The sequence below is a fragment of the Cricetulus griseus genome (genome assembly GCF_003668045.3).
Source record: "Cricetulus griseus strain 17A/GY chromosome 1 unlocalized genomic scaffold, alternate assembly CriGri-PICRH-1.0 chr1_0, whole genome shotgun sequence".
Taxonomy (NCBI): domain Eukaryota; kingdom Metazoa; phylum Chordata; class Mammalia; order Rodentia; family Cricetidae; genus Cricetulus; species Cricetulus griseus.
In genome coordinates this window covers 247,375,348-247,400,449 of record NW_023276806.1, presented here as the reverse complement: position 1 = coordinate 247,400,449, position 25,102 = coordinate 247,375,348, and the positions used below count along the sequence as shown (strand labels likewise).

The 25,102-nt window shown below is 49.0% G+C and overlaps 1 protein-coding gene across 2 annotated transcripts in view; it reads right to left on the bottom strand.

Annotated features, from left to right (window-relative positions):
* The window catches only part of Nwd1 (NACHT and WD repeat domain containing 1), a 62,573-nt gene that overhangs the window by 10,688 nt on the left and 26,783 nt on the right, over nucleotides 1-25,102 (bottom strand). For both annotated transcript variants that reach the window (XM_035451560.1, XM_035451561.1), the window contains exons 9-14: nucleotides 22,816-23,013; nucleotides 15,238-15,360; nucleotides 11,313-11,521; nucleotides 8,242-8,514; nucleotides 4,935-5,025; nucleotides 926-1,080 (exon numbers count right to left, since the gene is read on the bottom strand). In XM_035451560.1, coding sequence (XP_035307451.1) covers nucleotides 926-1,080; nucleotides 4,935-5,025; nucleotides 8,242-8,514; nucleotides 11,313-11,521; nucleotides 15,238-15,360; nucleotides 22,816-23,013 — 1,049 coding nt within the window. The remainder of the gene's footprint in view (nucleotides 1-925; nucleotides 1,081-4,934; nucleotides 5,026-8,241; nucleotides 8,515-11,312; nucleotides 11,522-15,237; nucleotides 15,361-22,815; nucleotides 23,014-25,102) is intronic.

Sequence of the window (25,102 nt, the reverse complement as noted above, 5' to 3'; positions counted from 1 at the left end):
GGTCACCACACCAGCTTCATCTCCTCTCTCAGGTGTGGTTTCCCAGGGGTTCAAGGGTGGGAGGCTCAGTCCCAGAGGGGACAGGTGTGACACAAGAGATGATGGGACTTAAGAGGCGGAGCCTAGTAGGAGGTGAAGGAGTCTTGTGGGACGCAGCCCTTGGAAAGAACCAAGTGGTTGGCTGTGGTTGTGCATACCTGTAAATCCAAGAAGGTGAAGGGTGGGGATCAAACTCCAAGTTTGAGGCTAGCCTGAGCTACATGAGACCCTGTCTCCAAAGATGAGGGGGAGGGGTCAAGCAGTTGTTATGGGACTCACATTAGTTCCCAGGAGAGGGGTCTATTACAGGCAGGCAGGATTGACCTCTGTCCCTAAGTGTGATCGCTCCCTCTCACAGACTCACACCATTTGCACACCGTTGCTACAGACAAGGCAGCCTCATCAGAACTGATGCCATTCTGTGCAGTCAGCCAACTCCTGAAAACTGTGAGCTAGATAACCCCTTTTCTTTATATAGTTCCCAGCCTCAGCTATTTTATTATAGTAACAGAAAACACAGCCCCAACATTGGCATATGTGTATATAACCTATAATAAATAAATATGTTTCTACACAAATGAATTCTGTTAGGTCCTCAAGAATCTCTAAGACTGTAGAGAGGTCATAAGACACAGATATTAGGAAACCCATGGTTCCTACCTTGATAGTCTCACCAGCGCTGACTACTGAGAATTTTCCTGACCACTGTCCTTAGTTTTCAGGTCCAGTTGGGAATGCTGCTTACTTTGGGGAACATTCCAGGTCTGCTAGCAGGGCACAGAATACCAGCACCCCATGTCATTCCACTAACACCCCTGTCTGGGTCTGAGCTCATCTTAGCAGGAGTTAGGGATCCTGTTCTGAGGTTGGGGTCCTTTACCCTCACCTGGATGAGCGCATCCCGGGAGCCAGTGATAATCACATTGTTCTCAGGACCCAAAACCGCTGTCTCCACCACGTCCTCGTGTTCCAGATCTGTGGCCATGAACCGGTGGAAGCCTTGTGAGTCGGCCAAGAAAATTCGCACAGATCTTCCAAAGCCTGCGGCAGCAGAGCCAGGTTAGACCTCTCAGCCTGGAAGAGCCTGAGAGCAGTTACCCAGTCCATGTAGCCTTTGCAGAGCCCCTACTGTGTCCCAGGGGAGGACGTAGGGAGGCAGGGGGCGGGCATGGCCCCAGCTTGAACAGCAGGTGTGTGTTGGAGGTGACAGTCGCAGAGTTGTAGGGAAACTCATGAAATTCTCTATTATCAGGACACACTGAGTTCCTCAGGTCCCAGCGCCATTGACTGGGGACCAGGTGTCATTGGAACAAACACATTTACTTTCCCTACCTTAGAAAGATTGATCTATTCTATTCTATTCTTTTGTGTGTGTGTGTGTGTGTGTGTGTGTGTGAGAGAGAGAGAGAGAGAGAGAGAGAGAGAGACAGACACAGAGAGAGAATGTGTGTGTGTGTGTGTGTAAGAGAGAGTATGTGTGTGTGAGAGAGAGTGTGTGAGAGAGAGCATGTGTGTGTGAGAGAGTGTGTGTGTATGTGAGTGTGTGTGTGTGTGAAAGAAAGCATGTGTGTGAGTGTGTGTGTGTGTGTGTGTGTGTGTGAGAGAGAGAGAGAGAGAGAGAGAGAGAGCAGGGATTCATACATACACCCCCACCCATGCACTTTCAGAGGACAAAGAAGTCATTGGGTCTTTCTCTGTCACTCCCATTTCCTCACTGAGCCTGGAGCCGTCCGGCTGGCCTCCTGTCTCGACTCCCCACAGCACTGGAGTTGCAGGCACACATTCAATTACACCCAGTTTTTACATGCTGGAGACTCGCATTCCTGCTTGCACAGTGAATGCTCTAACCCACTGAACCATCTCCTCAGACCTAGTTCTCCCATCTGCACATAAGGACACTGATAGTGTGGACCTAAGGCTGCCATGGGCAAGCAGAGGCATCAGAGCATGCGTATCAGTGAGAATGGTGCCAACAACTGCAAACGCACACGTTTATACAAACACACACACACACACACACACACAGAGAGAGACACACACACACACACACACACACACACACACACACACACACACACACACACACACACACACTCATCAATCAATCGATCAATCAGACAATATCATAGGTACAACCAGCCTGAGCCCCACACCTGCACCTTGTGGCGCTGGGCCTGGCCTGCTTCTGGGAACAAGCCCTCTCAGTCCATCGAGCTTCCTCCCTGATAACCATGGTCTTTACTTATCTACGCTGTTTTCAAAGTAACGAAGTGAGCTCCTGGGGAGTTTGGGACAGGAATCTTGGGACAGGCTGGTGGCCATGGTCAGCCTCTTGGGCCATCAACAATGCTAATGTGACCAACTCCTGGGAGTGTCCCTGGCTGAGGACACACCACACACACTGTGCTTCGTGTCACCAGTCTCCTGGACCACTAGGAGAGAAGTGAAAATTCCCACCTTGTGTCTCCTGGACATTGCCATGCTTTCCCTATCCTTTGCAGATTTTGTGTGTATACGCACACACACACAGCACACACACACACACACACACACACACACACACACACACACACACACACACACAGCACACATGTGCTTGTGCGTGTGTGTTATTACATGCACCTATGGCAAGCCAGAGGTTGCTGTCAAATGTGGTCACTAATTGTTCTCCCCATTATTCTTTCAGGTAGGGCTCTCACGGAACCTGGGAGCTTGGCATCTTGGCCAGGAGAGTGAACTGCAGCAGCTGCCTGCATACAGATGTCTGCCATTTTTATGCGTGTGCTGAAAATCTGAATCCAAAACCTTGTGCTTGAGCGTCAAGCACTTTACCCACTGAGCCATCTTATTAGTCCCACCTTTTTTTTTTTTTTTTTTTTTTTTTTTTTTGAGACAGAGTCTCTCACGGTCTGGGGCCCACTGATTGGCTTGGCTGACTGACAGGGAGGCCTTTCCTGTGCTAGGTCACAGGTGTGACCATGACAGACAGCTGCTTCTTTCTCAGGTGTGTGTGGTCTTGGAGACAGTGCCCTGAAATTGTACTCATGAAACAAACAGTTCTTGACAGCAGAAGCTGGGGATGCCATCCAAATCAGGGTCAGACAGGTTCCCACGGCAGGGGTCTGCTTCCTTCAGGCTGAGAATAGAGAAACTACTCGGCACTCTTCTCCCTAGCTCCTGGTACACACTGTCCCTCAAAGCCAGCCAGGCATGCTCTAGTTGTTCCCGATGCTCCAGGCCTCCTGCCTGAGTCCTCACTCACTGGTCACCTCTTTCTGTGACACTCTGACAAGGGTCTGTATCACACTCCATCAATCAGGCCTGTGCTGCCCACAACTGTCAACCTATCTATCCAAAGGCGGCTCTGACTGCTGTCCCTTCCTTCGTATGTGTCCGGTGATTTGCTGTGCAAGTGTCTGTGTGCACTGTCAGTTTGTCTGTGGGTGCTGAGCCCTTAGAGGGCATAAGGAGGCTTCAGAGCCCTTGGAACTGGAGTTACAAAAGACTGTGCACTGCCCTGACCCTGGAGGGCTGGGTCCTCTGTAAGAGTAGCTCATGCTCTTAACTCTTATTTTGAAAATTTGGTACAATAACAGAGAAATGACCCATTCATAATGTTTGTATTGATTTCATGTTAAATATTTGGGAATATTAAATAAAATAACCTGTGTGGTTAATATCGATTGATTTAACTATTATGATAACATTAATTTAAAGTCTCATAATTAATTAAAAGATGTTTATTGGGACTAGAGCGATGGCTCAGTAATTAACAGAACTTGCTGCTCTTGCAGAGGACTTATGTTCAGTTCCCAGAACCCATATGGTGGTTCCTAACCGTCTGTCACTTCAGCTCCAGGAGAGCTATTGCATGTTGCCTAGTTGGTCACCCACACATCTCTCTCTCTCTCTCTCTCTCTCTCTCTCTCTCTCACACACACACACCTAAAAATAATAAAAATAAGACTTAAAAACATTTAAAATCTCAAGAGGTGGTTACAGGTGTATATGATGTATAGTGGTACATGTGTGTAAGGTGTATGGTGGTTACATGTATTTATGTAGATATATGGCTACAGGTGTGTATGGTGGGTACAGGTGTTTATACTGTTTCAAGTGTATATGGTAAGTACAGGTCTGTATGTTGTGTGGTGGGCACAGGTGTGTATGTATGGTGAGAATAGGTCTATGTGGTGTATGGTGGGTACTGGTGTATATGGTGTGTGGTGGGCACAGGTGTGTATAGTGGACACAGTGTATGGCGGGTGATGGAATGTCTTTCTATTCCATCATTTGTGGGAACATGAGCAGAGCTAATGAGCTTCTTTCTGCATAGAATGATCAGGCAGGAGACAGACAGGGGGGTTCACCCTCACTCACATGTGGAAGCTAAAAGCGCTGATTTCAAAGTAGACAGAGGGCTGCACAGTAACCAGTGGGAAAAGAAAGGCTCCCGGTGCCTGGCCCAGCGACCCGAGTTCCAGTGCCAGGACCGGAGGGAAAGAGCCCATTGGTACACACCCTCCTTCCCCTTCACATGTGCACACGCATGCACACACATGCATACACACGCACAATACACACAAGCACACACATTCACACATATGCACAAAACACACATGCACACACATACACACATACACACACACATACACACACACGCACACACATGCATACATACACATGCACACATACACACACATGCACACATGCACACACACATGCACACATGCACACACATGCACACACACACAATGTAACAATGTCTTATAAAACAAAGAATAACGGCGGGCTCCGTTGGGAGGGGAAGGGGTGCAGGGAGACGGGGACAGGCGCTCCCAGACCCCAGCCAATCGTGCTTCCCTTGTCTGCACTTGGTGAGAGAGGAGAGCTACCTGCTGCAAGAACGGAGTCGTCCTCAGACGCCACCAGGAACCCCACAGCTTCGGGAAGCTTCTCCAGCAGGCTGTCTTCTCCAGAGGAAACCTGTGCAGTGAAAGGCGAGTGTCACTCTGAAGAGCCCTCCCCCACCCCGTGCCTCAGTTTCCCTATTAGACAAGAGGTGAGCCCAGGCTACCCCGGGAGTAATGGGCTAGACTGTGTGGAATCATTCCCAGCTGTGTGACCCGCCCCCAGTGACTCCCCAGTTCTGCAGAGTGGCAAGGGTGTGGCTGCAACTGCGAAGCTGTGGGGAACATGCCGGGCCTCTTGTGTTTCCCTGAAGGAAACGCAGAGCTCACTGCGATAGAGATGTTTTTGGAATAAATGAGACTGAGTGGCCTATGCCTGTCATCCCAGCCTGGAGGAGGTGGAGGCAGAAGGGCTGGTCAGCAGTGCAAGGTCACCCTGAACTACACAGAGTTCAAGGCCAGCCTGGGCTATACAAGACTGATGGAACCTGCACCTGCTGTTTAGAGTGTCAGCCTCCCAGCTGTGAACAAACTTTTTGTTTGTTTCTTTCCCCAACCTCCAAACAGGGTCTCACGGTGTAGCCCTGCTGTCCTGGAACTCACTCTGGAGACCAGGCTGGCCTCGAACTCACAGAGATCCACCTGCCTCTGCCTCCCGAATGCTGGGATTAAAAGCGTGGGCCAGAACTTCCTTTCTTTTTTTGTTAAAGATTTATTTTTATTTATTATGTCCTGCTTGCATGTATGTCTGCAGAGCAGAAGAGGGCACCAGATCTCACTACAGATAGTTTTGAGCCACCATGTGAATGCTGGGTATTGAACTCAGGTCCTCTGGAAGAGCAGCCAGTGCTCTTAACCTCTGAGCCATCTCTCCAGCCCCTTCCTTTCTTTTTTAATTTAATTTCATTTATTTATTTTGAGACAGGGTCTCGCAGTGTAGCTCTGATTATCCCGGAACTTGCTGTGTAGACCAGGCTGGCCTTGAATGAATGGAGATGGCGAGCATGAGGGCTCCAGGCTGCACTCCCACAGCAGCCCCTTGTATATCTGCCGCCGTCGCCGTCCACGCCCACTGCTTCAGACACAACTCTGCCTGTGTGTGTTCACCTCCCCACACTCAGAACGCTGGGCTGGACTCTGATACAAAGGGAAGCACGCCGCCCCAAACCCTGCTCCAATCCACACAACTTGAGGAAGCAGAGTTCATCTTGGCTTCCAGTTCCAGGTCACACATACCCCCAACGGAAGCAAGGCCTGGCTACCAGGATGGTGCCTGTGCTTCATGGCTTGGTCCCTTCTTGGTGGATCAGGAGAACAGAGCTCCTGCCAGAACCAGGAGCAGCTGCCACCTTCCAGCCACTCCCACTGTCTTGTAGTTGTGTCCACATTTGGAAGGTTCCACTACCACAACAAGGCACCAGCAGCTGGGGACCAAGTGCGTAAACACATGAGCCCATGGGGACAGGTCACATCTAATCCACAGCACAGAGCTGGGGCCACTGCCTGCTCCTCATGGGGACAACTCTGGAGATTGTTCACAGGGCCATCAATATTAAACTTAGATTTTTGTTGTTATTGTTTTTGTTTTAAGGGTTTTGCTTATACCCAGGCGTTGGTGGCGCACTCCTTTACTCCCAGCACTGGGGAGGCAGAGGCAGGCGGATCTCTGTGAGGCCAGCTTGGTCTACAGAGTGAGTGCCAGGACAGAGTTCTGCACAGAGAAACCCTGTCTTGAAGAACGAGTCCACAGGGGCACTCAGAGGCCAGAAGAGGGCGCCTGATCCACTGGAGCAGGGCTTACAGATGGTGAGCCACCCAGTTTAAGTTCTAGGAATTGAACTCAGCACCTCTGCAAGAGCAGCCAGTGCTCTTAACCACAGAGCCACATCTCCAGCCCTTGTGATGGTTTTAATGTCACTTTGACACAATGAAGAATCTAGGGAGGAGTGTCAGTAAGGTATTATCCAGATCCAGCTGGCCTGGGGCATCTGATTGTGTTAACTGCTGCATAAAGATCCAACCCTAGCCGGTCATTGGCGCATGCCTTTAATCCCAGCACTCGGGAGGCAGAAGCAGGCAGATCTCTGTGAGTTCGAGACCAGCTTGGTCTACAAGAGCTAGTTCCAGGACAGAGAAACCCTGTCTCGAAAAACCAAAAAAAAAAAAAAGACCCAACCCTGTCAAGGACTGAGCCCTGGATGAAGGGAGGGAGCCTAGTGTGTCATGGAGGTTCTACTGTGGATAGACCCACGAAGGCCTTCATGTTCACTGCTCACTATGGGGGGACCTGCCATCTAGACTTGTGACAGACTGTAACTTAGAACTGAGAGCCGATTAAACCTATTTCTCCCAAGTTGCTCTCGTCACAGTGTCATCACAGCAACAGGAATGGAAACCCAGCAGCCAAAAAAAAGTGAAAGGCGGCATTGTTCCTCCCAAGTTCCAGGACATCTGTACACTTTGTGAGGCATGCACAAAGGTCAGTGGTTAACTTCAGTGTCTCTCCTCTATCACTCTACCTTATCTTTTAATTATCTATTTCATATGTATGAGTGTATGTCTACATGTATCTATATGCACCACATGCATGCAGTGCCCACAGAGGCTAGAAGGGGGCAGAAGATACCTATGAACTGGAGTTACAGACAATTTTTGGCCAACATGTATGTGCTAGGTATTGAACCTGGGTCCTGTGCAACAGCAGCCAGTGCTCTTTTTTTTTGTTTGTTTTGTTTTGTTTTTTTTGTTTTTTCCGGGACAGGGTTTTTCTGTGGCTTTGGAGGCTGTCCTAGAACTCACTCTGCAGACCAGGCTGGTCTCAAACTCACAGAGATCCGTCTGCCTCTGCCTCCCAAGTGCTGGGATTAAAGGCGTGCGCCATCACCGCCCGGCATCAGTGCCCCTTTTAAAATTGTTTATTTATTTTTTATTTCATATGCATTCATGTTATGCATGCATATATGTCTGTGTGAAGGCTCCAGGTCCCCGGAAACTGGAGTTATGGACAGGTGTGAGCTGCCATATAAGTGCTGGGAATTGAACCTGGCTCCTCTGGAAGAGCAGCTGGTACTCTTAAGCCTCTCTCCAGCCCCTCTTCTTTATTCTTAGTGTTAGGATCTCTCATTGAGCCTGGAGCTCACTGATTCTGCTAGATTGCCCGACTCTGCCTCCCCAGGGCAGGAATACACATTTGGATACCCACCTCTGGCTTTATGTGGGTTCTGAACTTCTGAACTCTGGCCCTCGTGTTTGAGTGGCTGATTCCTCTCCCAATTTGTGGGAAATCGCTTACCAAGGAGAGGGAGCCGCTGCTGAAGCCAGTGACCAGCTTCACCTGTGTCTGGATGCAGACAGCACAGGTTGGCGTCTCCTCTTTGATGCTGGACAGCTGGCGTTTTCCCTGCAGCTTTCCCGTGGCTGAGCTCCACAGACTGACCTCACCACCCTTGGACACAGCCAGCAGCACACCCTGGGCAGCCAGCACCGCCACACAGGCCCAGGGATCAGAGGCTTCTCCTGGGACACAGAAAGCCAGCTTCGTGGTTTCCAGATTCCATGCGTTGATCTAGTGCAGTCAGGAAGAGCCAGAGAAACATCATCATCAGCCAGAGACATGGGCTGGAGCCCGGGCTCAGCAGGCAGAGCGCTCCCCCAGCACCTACGCAGCCTGGGGCGCCACCCCCTGCACATAATCCAGGTATGGTGCCTGTATCCCAACACACAGGAACTGGAGGCAGGAGGATCAGGGTCATCCTTAGCTACATAATGAGCTTGAGGTCAGCCTGGGCTACAAGAGATGCAGTTTCAAAAGACAAAATAAAAACAAACTAAAAAGAATCAATTTTTTAAAAATTAAAAGGGTGATTCCCAAGGAAAGCCTGCCTGAGTCTCTCAGAGATTCTCTCTCTCTCTCTCTCTCTCTCTCTCTCTCTCTCTCTCTCTCTCCCTCTCTCATTTTGACATATGGGGTCTTGTTATATTGTCCATGCTGGTCATGAACTCTGGGCTCAAACAACCCACCTTGTGCAGCCTTCCATGCAGCTTGGAGCATTTGTCACCAGTCACTGTGCCCAAGTGCACACATTCTTTTGTAATTTATAAAACAGTATTTTGGGGTGGGGTGCAGAGGCACACACCTGCTTTCTAACCATTCTGACACTGAGGCAGGAGGATCATAAGTTGAGGTCCAAAAGTGTACTCGTGTCTAGAACATATCTCAAAAGCAAAACCTCTTTCTTAATTTTTGTTTTGTTTGTTTTTGTCTTTTTCAACACAGGGTTTCTTTGTGTAGCCCCAGCTATCCTGGAACTTGCTCTGTAGACCAGGCTAGCCTTGAACTCAGAACACAGAGATCTGCCTGCCTCTGCCTCCAGAGTGCTGGAATTAAAGGGGTGCACCACTCTTCATCTGTTGATAACCCGTCTCTTTCAATACTGGTGGTTTTAAAAAAGATTTTATATTTTGGAAGCATTGATAGTGAGGGAACAAAGTCAGTTCTAATTGATAGGAGTTATCAATATTGATGTCTTATTTGTGACAAATGTGCCCTTGTTACATAAAATATTGATGACAGGGGCCTATGAGATGGTTCATCAAGTAGAGGGGCTTGCAGCCAAGCCTGATGACCTGAGTTTGATCCCTGGGACCCACATGGTGGAAGGAGAGAACCAACTTCCATGGTTTTTCCTCTGACCTCCATATGAGCCACACATGTACACACACCACAAATAAATGTTAAGATGCTGATGTTAAAGCTAGGTCTCATGCTTGGGAGGATGAAGCAGGAGAGTCGCCACAAGTTTGAGACAGGGCTATCCATCGAGACCCTGTCTCAAAAAACAAATGAAAAGATGTTGAGGGCTAGGAGTCAGGCATCGGATACAGCACTTGCTGGGCAAGCCTGGAGAATGGACTTCAGGTCCAGCACCTAGGTAAAGGCCAGACGTGGGTTCTAGACGCATGTGTAATGTTTACTATGTGAGATCATAAAACAGGCCACAGCAAATTTAAAAGACTCACATCACACAATGGACTCCAGGTAGGGAAACAAAAGATAACAAATAAAAACAAAAAACAGCCTGATCTGAGAACCTCTCAAATACTCAGAAACGGGGCTGGAGAGGTGGCTCGGTGGGTAAGAGCACTGGCGTCTCACATAGAGGACCTGAGTTCATTCTCAGCACCCACAGGACAGCACAGAACGATTTGTATCTCCAGTCCTGACTTCTGGCCCCCACGGGCACTGCACATACATGCTGCATAGACAAATACACAGGTAAAAGAGTCTGACACATACAATAAATAAACAAAACACCCAGCCACAAACATCACATGTCAGCATAACCCAGCATAGAAAAAGGAAGCAGAAGTAAGAGAAATGGCTCAGTGGGTAAGAGCATTTGCCAGGTAAGCAAGAGAACCTGAGTTCAAATCTGTACACAGCAGGTGCAGTGCGTGCGTGCGTGCGTGCGTGCGTGTGTGTGTGTGTGTGTGTGTGTGTGTGTGTGTGTGTGTTTGTGTATACACTCCTGCTGCTCCTATAGGGAGGTGGGAGGTGGAGACCGAATCTCTGAGAGCTCACAGGCCACCCTGGCATGTATAACAGCAGCAACGGAGATTTCCCTCCCCAACAAGGCGGACGGCAAGAACTGATACCCAACTTGTTCTTTGGCTTCTGTATGTTCCCCCACACACACATACCACATACCTCCTACATGTCACCCCTGCACCGTTATCTCACTCCATCCTCTGGGCATGAAGACTGAATTCCAGTCATCAAATTCGGTGGTGAGCCCGTGGCCGTGTCTCACCCAACCACTCTCCGCCTCTTTTGAGGCAGCCTCAACAAGCCTGTAGCTCATCTACTGAGCTGTGCCAGTGATGGCCAGTGAGCTCCAGGCAGCCCCAGCACCAGATCACAGACGCCACCCACCCTCAGGCCCTCAGGCTTAGATAACACGTTACCCAGCACCCACTCTCTTACAAGCAAACAAACAAACAAACAAACAAACAGGGACTGGAGAGATGGCTCAGAGGTTACGAGCGCTGGCTGCTCTTCCAGAGGTCCTGAGTTCAATTCCCAGTAACCACATGTTGGCTCACAGCCATCCGTAATGAGATCTGGTGCCCTCTTCTGGTGTGCAGATATACATGGAAGCAGAATGTTGTTAGATTACATAATAAATAAATAAAAATCTTAATAAACAAAGAAACAAACAAAAACCCAAGATGGCCTGGAGCAAACAGCAATCCTCCTGCCTCTGGTTCCCAAGAGCTGGGATTCTAGTTGTGTCCCACCACAACCAACACAGACACACACAGACACACACAACAGACACACACACACAGCCCTCAGTTTGTTACCTTTGCACTAGATGTTGAGTATACGACTTTGTTTATCTCATCTACATGGAGGCCCCATCTCTGAGGCTCTGTGGGATTTGGTGAGCCTCTGTCCACAATGGTGACTTTCTCCTGGCCAGAGAGCAGGCTCCACAGCCGCAGGGTGTGGTCCTTTGATGCAGAGATGGCTAGAGTCCCTTGGGCAAACACTCGAATGCACTTCACTTCAGCTGCAGTGGGTACAGTGTGGGAGGGCATGTTAGCTGGGGACAGTTTCTCCTGATTGCTACCTGTTTCAAAAATCTAAACAACTGCTGGGTGTGGTGGCACACACCTTTAATCCCAGTACTTGGGAGGCAGAGGCCAGCCTGGTCTACAGAGTGGTTTCCAGGACAGCCAGGGCTACACAGAGAAACCCTGTCTCCAAAAACCGGAAAGAAAGAAAGAAAGAAAACCAACACCAACAAACACAAACAAAAAAGCAAAAAAAGTTTCAAAAACATATCTATCTTTCTAGTATATATATACATATATACTAGATATACATATACATATATATGTATATGTGTGTGTGTTTTACAAAATGTTTAATCTGAAAGCATATGAACTGAACACCCCCTGAGGGAAGGCAGAACGACAATGTGCTGTCAGATGGGGACTCTGTGATTTCCTGCTCCTGCCCATTCCCATGGTGTAAATGTTCTCCCCTTAGCTGGTTTCCACTATTAGCATAAGGGCATTGAATGCAGAGCTGGGAAGAGATGCCTTTGTCCTACTTCATGCTCTGTGGCTGTGTCAAATAACCCGACAAACACAACTTATGGGAGGAGGGTTTACTGGGCTCACATTCCAGGGCACAGTTCATTGCTGTGGGGAACTCAAGGGGGGAGGTCAAAACAGCTGGTCACATACAGTCAATGGCAGAGGGAATAAGTGTCCTTTTTCTGTGTGCAGCTCCATGTCTCCACTCTTATACAATCCAGGGTCCAAACCTAGGGAATGGAGCTACCCATTACGGGCGGGTCCTCCCACCTCAAGACAATCCTGGAAAACCAACCTGGCACAGACAGTCCCTCCGGAGAATCTTCCAGGTAACTCTATATTGTGCCAAGTTGACAGAACTAAATACCATGCCCCCACACTGTCTCCTCCCCACACACAGCAGCAGAGGGTGTGGACGGAGTAAAAGACACGAAATGGCAAGTGGAGAGTTTGCAGTACTTTTAAAATTTGAAGGCGTCATCATCCTTGTATGTGTGAGCATTTCTGTTAGGGGAGGGGGTGACAAATGCCACCGTGCACAGGGCATGTGGAGGTCAGAGAACTTTCTGGAATATTTGTCTGCCTCTAACATGGGTTCTGGAGATCAAACTCAGGTCCCCAGGTTTTTGAGGTAAGTGCCTTTACCTAAACTAAAGAACTACCTTGCCAAACTCATGAACTCTAGACCAACAGCTGTGGAGACTCTAGTGGACCAAACTAGGCCCTCCATATGTAGGAGACAGTTGTGAAGCTTGGACTAGCCGAGGGGACCCTGGCAGTAGGACCACGATACAAACCTGGTCCATGAGTAGCTTGTTGGAGTCCATTCCCTCTGGTGGGAAGCCATGCTCAGCCTTAATGCATGAGAGAGGGGCCTGGCCCCAACCTATTGTGTCAGACTTTGTTGATTCATTATGGGAGCCCTTACCCATGAAGAGGAGTGGTCTTGGGGTGGGCTGGGGGGAGGTGGGGGGCAGGAGGAGGAGTGCGAGGGAGAACTGTGGTTGGAATATAAAATAAAATTTAAAATAAAGAAAAAAGAACTTGCCAGCCTGAGCATTATTCAAACCATGTTTTAGCATCGTTTAAAAAAGGGATTTTTCATTATTACTATTGTTACCATCATCATTATTATTGTTTTTAAAATGGGGTTTCTCTGTGTAGTCCTGGCTGTCCTGGCACTCACTCTGTAGATCAGGCTGGTCTTGAACTCAGAGATCCACCTACCTCTGCCTCCTGAGAGCTGGGGCTAAAAGTGGGCACCACCAACACCGACTTACAATTCTCTGCCCTCCTTGACCCACACCCTTGACAATATGGTTATATGGTTCTTTCCACCAATCCATCAATGGTGTCAGTCAAGTTTGCAGTGAGCTAGCCACTTCCTCAGTGTGACTATGATGGTGTGTCTATCAGTGCATGTCAGCCAGGCTGTGGCCTGGAGAACCACCCTGCGGAGCACTGCCTGAGATACCAACCCTCAGGAAAAGTGCCCTGTGAGAATGAAGTGATTGGTGATTGATGACCCCCCAATAGGTCATCTATATCATTCCTCCACAAGGCTCAGAGCTGTTATAGGATAGGAAGAGCAAAGAGTATCAGATCTAGAAACTCAAGGGGCTAGAAAGATGGCTCAGAGGTAAAGAACACTGGCTGCTCTTCCAGAGGTCCTGAGTTCAATTTCCAGCAACCACTTGGTGGCTCACAACCATCCATTTTGAGACCTGGTGCCCTCTTCTGGCATTCAGGTATACATGGAGGCAGACCGCTGTATATATAACAAATAAATATTTTTTAAAACTCTAGAAATGGGACTGGAGCGTTGTGTGAATGCTGCCTTTCGGGCATGACAAGACAGGACACCCATGAGCTGGCAGCAGCTGTGACCCTGCACAAGGTTGCTGTCTGTCATGCAGGGTGTGTGTCATTGGTCCCCATATATCATAGGGAGTAGCACTATTAGGAGGTGTGGCCTTGTTGGAGGAAGTGTGCCACTGTGGGGACGGGCTTAGAGGTTTCCTGTGCTCAGGGTACTGCCCAGTGTTGACTCCCTGTTGCCTGCAAGACACAGGACTCTCTGCTACTCCTTCAGCACCATGTCTGTCGCACGTCGCATGCTCCCCACCATGCTGATAATGGACTGAACTTCTGAAACTGTAAGCCACCACCTCAATTAAACGTTTTCCCTTTTAAGGGTTGCCACGGTCATGGTGTCTCTTCACGGCATTAGAAACCCAAGATGGAAGTGAAGAGGTCACAAGGATTTGCAGGCACTTTACCCGGAGGGGGATGTTTTCTGCAGTAGAGGAGCACCCGCAAGGAGCGCGTGCTCCTCTGCTCACCGTGCTCTGGTAATGACTCTGATGAAGTTCACGGGTTCATGCCCTGCCCACCCCCCATCAAAGGAAGAGAGGGGACTGACAAGAGAGGGAGGTGAATGTGATCTATCCAAAGACATTACAGATGTCACATGTTATAAGTGTGACAAACACGATGTCACAGTGAAACACACCCTTACATAGTTAATAGTTGCCAATAAAATCTTATACACACACACATATACATATACATAATACATACATATATACACTTGGTTGTGTGTCTAGCCTTTTAGATTTTTTAATTAGTAGTTATTTGTGTGTGTGTGTGTGTGTGTGTGTGTGTGTGTGTGTGTGTTTAGGTTAGAGGACAACTTGCAGGAGCTGTCCTCTTCTCCTGGAAGGTGTCTCTCCTTCCACCACATGGGTTGCAGGAATTGAACTCAGGTCATCAGGCCTTTACCTGCTGAGCCATCTCACCAGCCCTGCCCCCTCCCTGAAATATTGTTAAGATTTTCATTTATGTGTATGTGTGTCTCTCTTTGTGTCTGTAGGTGCCTGCAGAGTCCGGGAGAAGTTGTCAGATATCCTGGAACTGGAGTTACAGGCAGTTGTGAGCTCCCCAACCTGGAGCTCACTGGAACTGAACTAGGATCCTTGGAAGACCGAGTCAGTCTTCCCAGATGCTGCTCCCAATATTTTTCTAATAAACACTTGTTTTCAGTCACTGTGTATGAGGTGAGTTTGATGCAGCTCCAGCTGACTGATGCAGAGCAAACTCCAAAGCTTTAACATAGGGGCATCAGTGTGTGCAGGTGCAGTCACACTGGGGACACTGTGCAGCCATCCCACTTCCCATTCGTCACCTGTGTGTCCTGTTAGAATGTGGACAACCTGCTGTTCCTCCACGTCCCACACGACCATGATGCCATCCTGGGTGCCTACCACCAGTAGCTTCTCTTCCAGGCTCCATGCTACAGCGGTGATGCCTGCAGACACACAAAGGTGACAGCAAGCACCTGGGCACCCACAACATGGCCTCAGCCATGGTCTGTGAGGGCCCCCATTTACAGACAGAAAGCCAAGGCACAAACAGACCCAGTGGCCATCCTGAAGCCACCTAGCCAAAAGGACAGAAACTTTAGAGGGTGACCAAGAGACTGCCTGTGTCGTGATTTTTTTTTATTATTAAAGACTTAATTTTACTTTAAATTGTGTGTATGAGACACACATGCACACACAAGTGCTGGTGCCCACAGAAACTAGACATATCAGATTCCCCTGCAGCTGGAGTTGCAGTGCTGTGGGATAACCCCTCTGTACGCTATGAATATGTTTTTTAAGATTTTATTTGTTTATTATGTATACAACATTCTGCTTCCACGTATATCTGCACACAGGAAGAGGGAACCAGATCTCATAACGGATGGTTGTGAGCCACCATGTGTTTGCTGGGAATTGAACTCAGGACCTCTGGAAGAGCAGTCAGTGCTCTTAACCTTTGAGCCATCTCTCCAGCTCCCCAACTATGAATATATTTTCTTCCCATTGGTTAATAAAGAAGCAGCTTTGGTCTATAGCAAGGCAGTATAGAGGCAGGTTGGAAATCCAAGCAGAGACACTAGAGAAGAAGGGTGGAGTCAGACAGATGCCAACGAGCCACCATAGCAACAAGATGTACTAGAAAACAGTCAACGCCAGGAAGCCATGTGGCAAAATATAGATGAATAGAAATGAGTTAATTTAAGTTGTAAGAGCTGGTTAGTAATAAGCCTGAGCAATAAGCTCAGTGGTTTGTAACTAGCGCTAAGCCTCTGCTGCGGGACTGGGCTGGACAGAAAAGCCACCATTCACATTCAGGGGATTGTGATTGACTAGACATGGGTGCTGGGAACTGAACTTGAGTCTCTGAAAGATCAGTAAGTGCTCTTAATTCCTGAGCCACCTCTCCAGCACCTTAAAATGAAATAAAAATTAACATTCATTTTGTGTGTGTGTGTGTGTGTGTGTAGTATGTGTGTGTGTGTGTGTGTGTGTGTGTGTGTGTGTGTGTGTAGTGTGTATGTGTGCAGGTGTGAGTGTAAATCAGAGGAAAACTTGCAGGAGTCAGTCATCTCCTCCCATCATGGGGGGTCCCCAGGACTGAACCCAGGTCATCAGGTCAGATGGCAAGCAAGCACTTCCACCCACCGGGTCCTCTCACCAGCCCTTGGCTATGATGGGAAGAAGGGTAGAGAGAGGACTCTGTGAGCAAAGCACTTACTGTGCAAGCCTTGTGACAAGAGTTTGCATCCCAGAGCCCTCGTGAAGCCAGATATGGCAGGATGCTCTTCTGTAGCCCCACAGATGGAAGGGAGGGGCAGGAGAACCGGAGCTTAAAGGCCAGATAGTGTTGGGACCCAGCCCCCACAGGGTCTCTAAGAGTTGTTTTCCAGCATAACCACAGGTACCTCCTGTTTTCCTGACCTCTCCCCACTGGGATCAATATTCTGTTGTGAACCCTTTGACCTGGGGTTTTGTAAGTTTGTATATAAGGCTGCTCCACAATAAAGGTGAGAGACATTCTCTCAGAAAGAAACCAGGCGTCTTGTTGTTCATCCAAATCTCCAGGCTTTCACCCCATACTTGGATATAGTAGTAGTGGCCATGAGCAGCCACAAGATGGTTTGCTATACACAGCAGTGAGCGAGAGACACTGCCTCAACCAAAGCTGAAGACACTGCTGTGACGGCTTGGCGGTTAAGATCTCCTACTGCCTCCTACTGCCAAGGACTGGGGTTCAGGTCCCAACACCCTCAGGGCAGCTCCTATCTGTATGTACAATCAATGCATGTACTTGAACAGATACATAAAGTAGATAAATCTAAAAAAAATAAAATAAAACACACAGGGTTGTCCTTTGACACCAGAGGAACTGGAGAGGTGATGTCCACTTGGTCTTGCCTGATGAAAGGCTCAAAACCTCCTCTAATTCCAGCTCCAGGGGATCTTCTGGCCTCTGCAGGAGCTGTACCCAGATATACATACACAGGTACACATATACAGATAATTAAAAATAAACACATAAAAATTAAGAGGGCACATCTTTAATCCCAGCACTCAGAGGCAGAGGCAGGTGGATCTGTGAGTTCATGGCCAGCCTGCTCTACAGAATGAGTGGCAGGACAGCCAGGGCTACACAGAGAAACTCTGTCTTAAAACTCCCCCCACCTGCTGAAAAAAAAGAAAAGAAAAAAACAGCAAATTAAAAAAGGAAAATAGCCCAAACCACAGCTTGGCCAACGGTCCTCTTACAGGGAAAGCTCTGTGCCCAGGGATTCTGCATGACTACATTTTTCCCTACATTTTTAGAGGCAGCAGTTAGGGACAAAGATGTGCCTGGTGTCTGGTGGTGCAGGTGTGACCATTTGAATATGCAGGGTCCCGATAGGCTCCCAGAGTTCCTATAGGTGGTGCTGTTGGATGGTTCTGGAAGTTTCAGGCCTAGCCCAAGGAAGCAGGCAGTGGGAGGTGGGTCTTGGGAGTGTGATGACACCCCAGATCCCTTCCAGAATCAGCATCGTCAAGTAGTGCTGAACAACTGAGGATGGAGCCTCGTTTCCCTTATGTCAGGCATTTTGTCACCACTACAAGGAGAGTAACTGGCACAGCTGCAGAGTTGTGACACCCTACAGAGCTCAGAGCCTCTGGTGTCAGAGTGCTCCCATGGTTTGATGGCAGATTGTTTGGTGGCTGACTGCTGCAAGAGTTTCCCAGCAGGCTCACGCCCAAGCCAAGGCTGGAACCAGAAACTGACAGTCCCTAAGCCCAGGGCCAGGCATCCCAGAACCCAGGGACCTAAGCCAGGATTGTCAGGAACTCAAAACCAACCTGGGTTATGAAGTGAGTTCCAGGCCAGCCTGAGATACCAAGTGAGACCCTGTCTCAGACAGACAGACAGATAGACAGATGGACAGCTCAACAGGTTAAGGGTTCTCCCCACAAACCTGGCCACCTGAGCTATATACCCAGAACCGTTTAAAGGCAGGAGACAACTGGATCTGCAGTGTCATTCTCTGACCTCTACACATGGGCTGTACTATGTGTACACAGACACACACACATATACACACACACACTTGCATACATACATCCACACATGCTCCTGAACACATGCACAAGCACACACCCAAGAAGAGGAAGAGGCGAGGAAACAGAAGATTGCTAATAGTTTAGGCAAGCAGGGTGGGTCTTGGCTCAGACCTCACTGAACAGAGAGGCAGCCAGTTAGCCTCAGATCATACCAGCCCATGGCCTAAAGGGACGGCTCAGTGGATAAAGCACTTGCAGCCAAGCATGAGGGACAGAGTTCAGATCCTCAGCTCCCGTGTAAATACGGCAGAGCTGGGATCCCTGAATCAAGTTGTCTAGCTAGAATAGTTGCATTTGTGACCTCTGGGTTCAACTGGAGGATTCCATCTCAGTGGATAAGATGCAGAGTAATTGAGGAAGACATCTAAAAGACCCTCCTCCAAGCCAGGGTGGTGATGTTTTATGATCTAACAAATAAAGCTTGCCTGAAGATCAAAAAAGCAAAGCAGCCAACCACTAGAGTTCTCACCTCTAGCAAGGCTGGGATGATCCTGTTCTCAGTGTGACTGCAGACTGAATGCCCTACACTCCTGTCTCCACCGGCCTTATAGTCCTCTCTAGCGCTGGGATTAAAAGCGTGCACCCCCCCCCCCAGCTTCTATGGCTAGTGTGGCTGCTGGATTGAAGGTGTGTGCCACCACTGCCTGGCCTGTATGGCTGACTAGTGTGGCTAGCTCTGCCCTCTCATCTTCAGGCCAGCTTTATTTGTTAGATCATAAACAAAACATCACCACACCAGGGCCCTAAACTCAGCTCAAGTGCCAGGAGTCCAGCTGCTTGGAGTAGACAGAAGCAAAGCAACTGGCCCCTTTTGCCTTCCCTGCAGCTACACATCCCAGCTCGGAGCCCGCAGTCTGCGCTGTAAAATAAAAAGCTGCCACAGCTATCAGCTGTCTCAGCGCTCACCCTTCATTTCCACATTGGGCCTACACATGCATGACTATATGTGTGCCCACACACATGTAAATATGTACACACACAAGCAAGAGAGGCTGGAGACACCGCTCAGCGGCTAAGAGCCCTGGCTGATCTTGCATCTGGCATGGGTTCGATCCCCAGAACCTACTTGGCAGCTCAGAACCATCTCTGACTCCAGTTCCAGGAGACCCAAAGTCCCTCTTCTGGCCTGCAATAGGCACTAGGCATATAGATGGTACACAGTGAGTCGCACATGCAGGCAAAACACTCATCCACATAAAAATAAAATTAATGAATTTTTAAAAAGAAAAGCCAGCTTAGGTATGGAGAAATCAGGCATTTCTGAATGTCCTTACATGAGTCCTATTCCTTCTGCATACCTTAGTTTCCCCAGATATGAAGTGGTTGGTTGCTGGAGGTTGTTAAGTCACAGTTGACCCAGCTATACCCATGTTTTCTTTGTTTTTCTTAAACATTAACTCACATTTTTTTCCCACTTAAACAAATAAGGGAACAGAAGCCCGGAGTGGGGCAGACCCTCCTCATTCCCTAACAAGACAAGTGGAAGCACAGAAAGCACATGATGGGAACATTCTTCTCAGTGGTAAATTCCCCTGCCTATGCATGGCAGACATTACTAATCTGTCACAGCATCACTGATTCATCTGTGGCTGTACTCATAGCCATTTTATGTTCTTCATTTAGTAAGAAGGCCCCAAAGTTCATGTGTTTTTATCTGAACATACAGTTACCTACACAATACCCAGAGCAGAGAGAGAGAGAAAGACAGATAGATGGACAGACAGAGACAAAGAGACTGAGACAAAGACAGAGACACAGAGAGACAGAGATTATATTCATGCTCACACAAGGAGAATATTTTCTCACAGCCTTACAGTTGGAGGATGTTCTGGTGGAAGCTTCACCCCAGCCCCTGGCATCCACATACCCAAAGAGTCGGGAATGTTCTGGTGGGTTCCACCCAAGCCCCTCCCCTATTTCTCTCCAAACCCTGCTGCATTTCAGAAAGTCCCCAAATGATGATCCTCCCCCAGAGATGCTCAAGACCACTCCCACAGGGTATTTAAACTGTCTCCCAGAAAACAGACTTGTGGTATTCCCATCTCCTCTCTGTGGGGCTGGAAAATTATCTGGGAGCATTATATCCATTAAATGTGGGCTTTTTCCAATTCAGTTTGATTTGGTTTGATTTGGCTTATTGGGGTGCAGAAACTTTTCAGAGATGTCCTAGTACTAGTCAATGACATAAGAGTAGAAACAGGGTCTTCTAGGTGGTACCTCTAATAGGAAGAGGCATACCACCTCCCTTCCCCCCTTCTCACAGGCTGGAATGACCGTAAGGGCTGCAGCAGCCAATGAACAAATCCTTGCCCCCAACACCCTAAGTGCCTCTGTTTAAGCTACTGTGTGGGCTCAGGTCCAACCGCTCCACCTGGGTCTTCCTAACCAGCACAGCCATTCTAGCTAGACTGATTTGCAACGCTGAGTCATTTCCTCTGGGAGCCTTTCAGCGTTGACATTTTCTGTTGTGGAGAGAAGCTGCCTCAGGGTGGAATGAAAGGTACTGCAGCCTGGAGCCCTGAGCGGGCTGTATATGGGTCTCAATGGACGAGGGATAATGAGGTGACATGTGATAGAGTTGGTAAGTGGCTGTGAACTCACACATGAAGGCACCTGACCCTCACCCAGCCCCCTGCTTTAGCAGCATGACAGGCTGCAAAATAGACATGTAGGCCTCTGACACAGCACATGTCTGACCTTGCTGGGCTTTCCCTAGTCACTAGGAGGTCAGACACCCTCCATGTTGCAAGGAACCAATTAGAAGTTAGATGGCTGGATTCTGGACGGGCTTTACAGCTCTGGGCCTGCTTTACGGTAAAATTGGCGTAACAGTGAGGTACAGAGCATAGCATCTGCCCTGGGAGTGCCTATAGGCCATAACAAGCAGTTGACCAATCAATACAGGACAGGTCACCCAAACCCAGAAGCACACCAATCTTGAGACCGTTGCTTAGCCCTAGACACTCCCCTTACACTGCTCAATAAATTCCCCACCTCGTGGTTCCCCTGGGTCCTTCTCACACCAACCTCCATGTTGGACGAAGGGCCTGTGTTAATGCAGTTAACACATTAATAATAAAAGACTCTCTGCTTTTGCATCGGAATGGGTCTCTTGGTGATTTGGGGGTTCAGAATTTAGGCACAACAACAAGACAACACACATACACACAGAGAGACAAATTTTTTAAAAAAGAAAAGAAATCTGCCTGCCTTTGCCTCTTGGGTGTTGGGGTTAAAGGCATGTGCCACTGAAGGCCCAGACCCTCACGCAGCCCCTGCTTCAGCAGCCATGACAGGCTGCAGAAGAGACCCAGCAAGATGTAGGCCTCTGACTCAGCAACACGTGCTGAGTTTCTGACCTTGTCCTAGTCACCAGGAAGCCAGATACCCTCCATGTGGCAAGGAAACAATCAGAAGTTATCGGGCTCTGGATGTGCTTTACGGTAACAGTGAAGTATAGAGCATAGCAACTGCCATGGGAGGACCTCTAAGCATAGCAACCTTTCCTGCAGGAGCAGTTGGCCAGTCAACACAGGACAGTCGCCCAAGCCCAGAAGTGCACCAATCCTGAGACTGTTGTAGACCCCAGACACTCCCCTTGCTCTACCCCAATATATTCCCTGCCCCATGGCCATTCCGGGTCCTTCTTGCTCCACCCACTGTGTCAGACAGAGGGAAGACCCGAGTTAATACAGTTAACTCGTTAGTTAATTAATTAAAGACTCTTTACTCTTGCATTGAATCACGTCTCTTGGTGATTTTGGGGTTCAGAATTTGGGCACACCACCACCACCACCCAGGCTAAGAAAAGGAATCTTAAAAAAGGAAAGATACAAGGTAGCAGAGTGGCTGCTAAGGAGAGCCGCTGAAGGAAGGGATTGCATGTGCACAGGTGAGCTAGTTACTCAGAAGGCATAGTGACTCGGTGTGTGGATGCCTAAGTCCTCTTTCCCTGGGCGTTCCAGTGTGAAGCCTTAGCCCAAGTCCCCCGCATCCTGTCAGGGTGGTCAGCTTCACACTTGCAGAACACCTGGCATGAAACTCCAGCTTGTGGGACTCTGTAGGCAGCAGCTCTCTGGGGCACAACCTCAGAGGCATCTGCCAGCTGCTGGGTCATTAAAAGTATTTACAGCAGTAATCTACATTCCCCCGGGACAGAGAAGGCCTAATCATGACACAGCAAGGGAAGGCCCCAATGGGACCTTGGGGCCTCCTGTCTGGCAGAGGGGAGCCCCAGAGAGCAACCCCAAATATCTGGGCCCCTGGGTACACAGTGAGCTGGTGTGGTTTTTTGTGATGATGGGGACACTCACCTTTGTGACATCCAGTGAGAGTGGCTTGAAGTCGTCCCCCAGGTGGTTGCAGGAATCCTGCCAGGGGCACCAGCATTGGGTGTGGGCAGGCACGGAACCAGCTCTGGGCTTGTTGGCACAGCTGTCCGATCATCGCTGGATGCGACGTAGCAAAAAAGAGGAGCCTGGCCAGGAGCTCAGTGTACAGGATGCTGTTTTCTGCAATCAAAAGTGGTGTCACTGCCTGGCTGAAGCTCGCCACTTCACGAGCCCCAACTGCTACAGGACTGCAGAAGAGAAGCTGGGACACCTCAGCTCCAGGCCCAGTCAAAACTCCTGCCTCACTGTCTGTGTCCATCCATCCCTGCCTCCTGCACACAGAATAGCCACCAGCCTCCAGGTTCTGCTGTCCATGCTCCTCTGCCTTGAGCTCTTCCTGAGCCCAAAGGGCACTTCTCCATCACTGAGTTAACTAATTATTTATTCATTTTGTCAGTGCCCAGATCAGCTTTGCCTCCTGGGCTCAGGATAGCCTCTCTCTGCAGCTCCCCAAGGAGCTGAGATCCAGGTGCATGGGTGAGTGGGTGTGGTGAGGAAGGGGTATGGTGGCCCGATTGGTGGGTGTGGGTGCATTGATGGATGGGAAGGTAGGGGATGATGGATTCACAGAGGGATGGAAAGGTTGGTGTTGGGTGGGAAGATAGACAAATGTGAGGGTGGGAGCTGACAGATGAATGGGCAGACTGACGGATGGACAGATAAAGTTTGAAGGAAAGACTGGAAGGGTGGATAGACAGACAGATGAAAGAATAAAGACAAGGAGGTTGCGAGGCTCAGTGGATAGGTGAAGTGTGCCCAGCTTTCAAATGCCACCTCTGTCAAATTCATTCCCTGACTCCAGTCCAGTCCTTCCGCCGGCCCAGGCTGCTGTGTGACTTCTCTGCAGCCCATTTGGCAGCCCCTCAGCCTCCTCCCTGCTCTTTAATTTTCCAGGGACAAGCATGTCATCTGTACAGCCATTGCTCAGCACAACACAGACACTCAGTGGACGCTTCTGTTTAGTGTGGTGGCACATGCCTGGTTCCCATCTCTCTGGAGGCTTAGACAGCAGGATTAAGAGCTCAAAGCCAGGCTCAGCTGAATAGCATGACCTGACTGAAAAAGAACAGAGACTAGACTTTATCTAAATGTGTTTGCTGACAAGCCTGATGACTTGAGTTTGATAACCAGGACCTAGGAGAGAGCCAACTCCCTCAGGCTGTCCTCTGACTTCCCATACATGAGTATCTAACCACATGGGCACACACAAACAGAACATTTTTGAAATGGAGAAGGCTGGAGAGAATTCTCCCTGGTTTCAAACATGTACCCACAATCAGGTGGCTTACATCCACCTGTAACCCAAACTCTAGGGATCCAACCTCTCTACCCGGCACGGGCACCTGCACACACACACAGAAAAATAAAAATAAAGACAGAGGATCAGAAATGGCTCTGTGAAAGCTGTTAGGGCCAACACCGGGCTGACCCCGTCCCCTGACGACAGATGGGATACGCACAGGGATGTGCTACGCCGTCACATCACTCATCACGCATTACGGACCTGTGAGAGTTCTCTGCGCATGGAACCTCAGTGCGCATGTGCGGTTTTCCCTTTCAAAGTTCCACCTACCCCGCCTCTCCCCTCTTCTCAATCCCCTCTTCTCTTCACTCACGCCCTCTTCTCTTACTCTCTCTCTGCCCTGCTCGGTTCTTCCATTTCTCTCTCTCTTGCTTTCCTGCCTTATAATAAACTGGTTAATATGTTCTCTACAGTCCATGTCCATCTATCTCAAATTTCTAATTTAAGCAAAAGAATAACAAAAGCCACACTGGTTCCTGCAGCATTGACTGGGGGGCATCCTTTCCCTACCAGGTGGCCATTCTCAAAGTAGACATGGAAGTGTTCTGGGAACAGACGCTGCCGTACTGCCCTCTGCTGGTGATATTTTTCACCGCTCCTGGGGCTGTAAAGGAAGGAGCTTTTGCAAAGATTCTCTCTCTCTCTCTCTCTCTCTCTCTCTCTCTCTCTCTCTCTCTCTCTCTCTCTCTCTCTCCCTGTCTGTCTCTGTGTGTGTGTGTTTGTGTGTGTGTCTGTGTGAGTGTGTGTGAATGTGTGTCTGTGTGTGTCTCTGTGTGTGTGTGTGTGTGTGTGTGTGTGTGTGTGTGTGTGTCTGTGTCTGTGTCTGTGTCTGTGTGTGTGTGTGTGCTGTGTGTGTGTCTGTGTGTGTGTGTGTGTGTGTGTGTGTGTGTGTGTGTGTGTATGTTG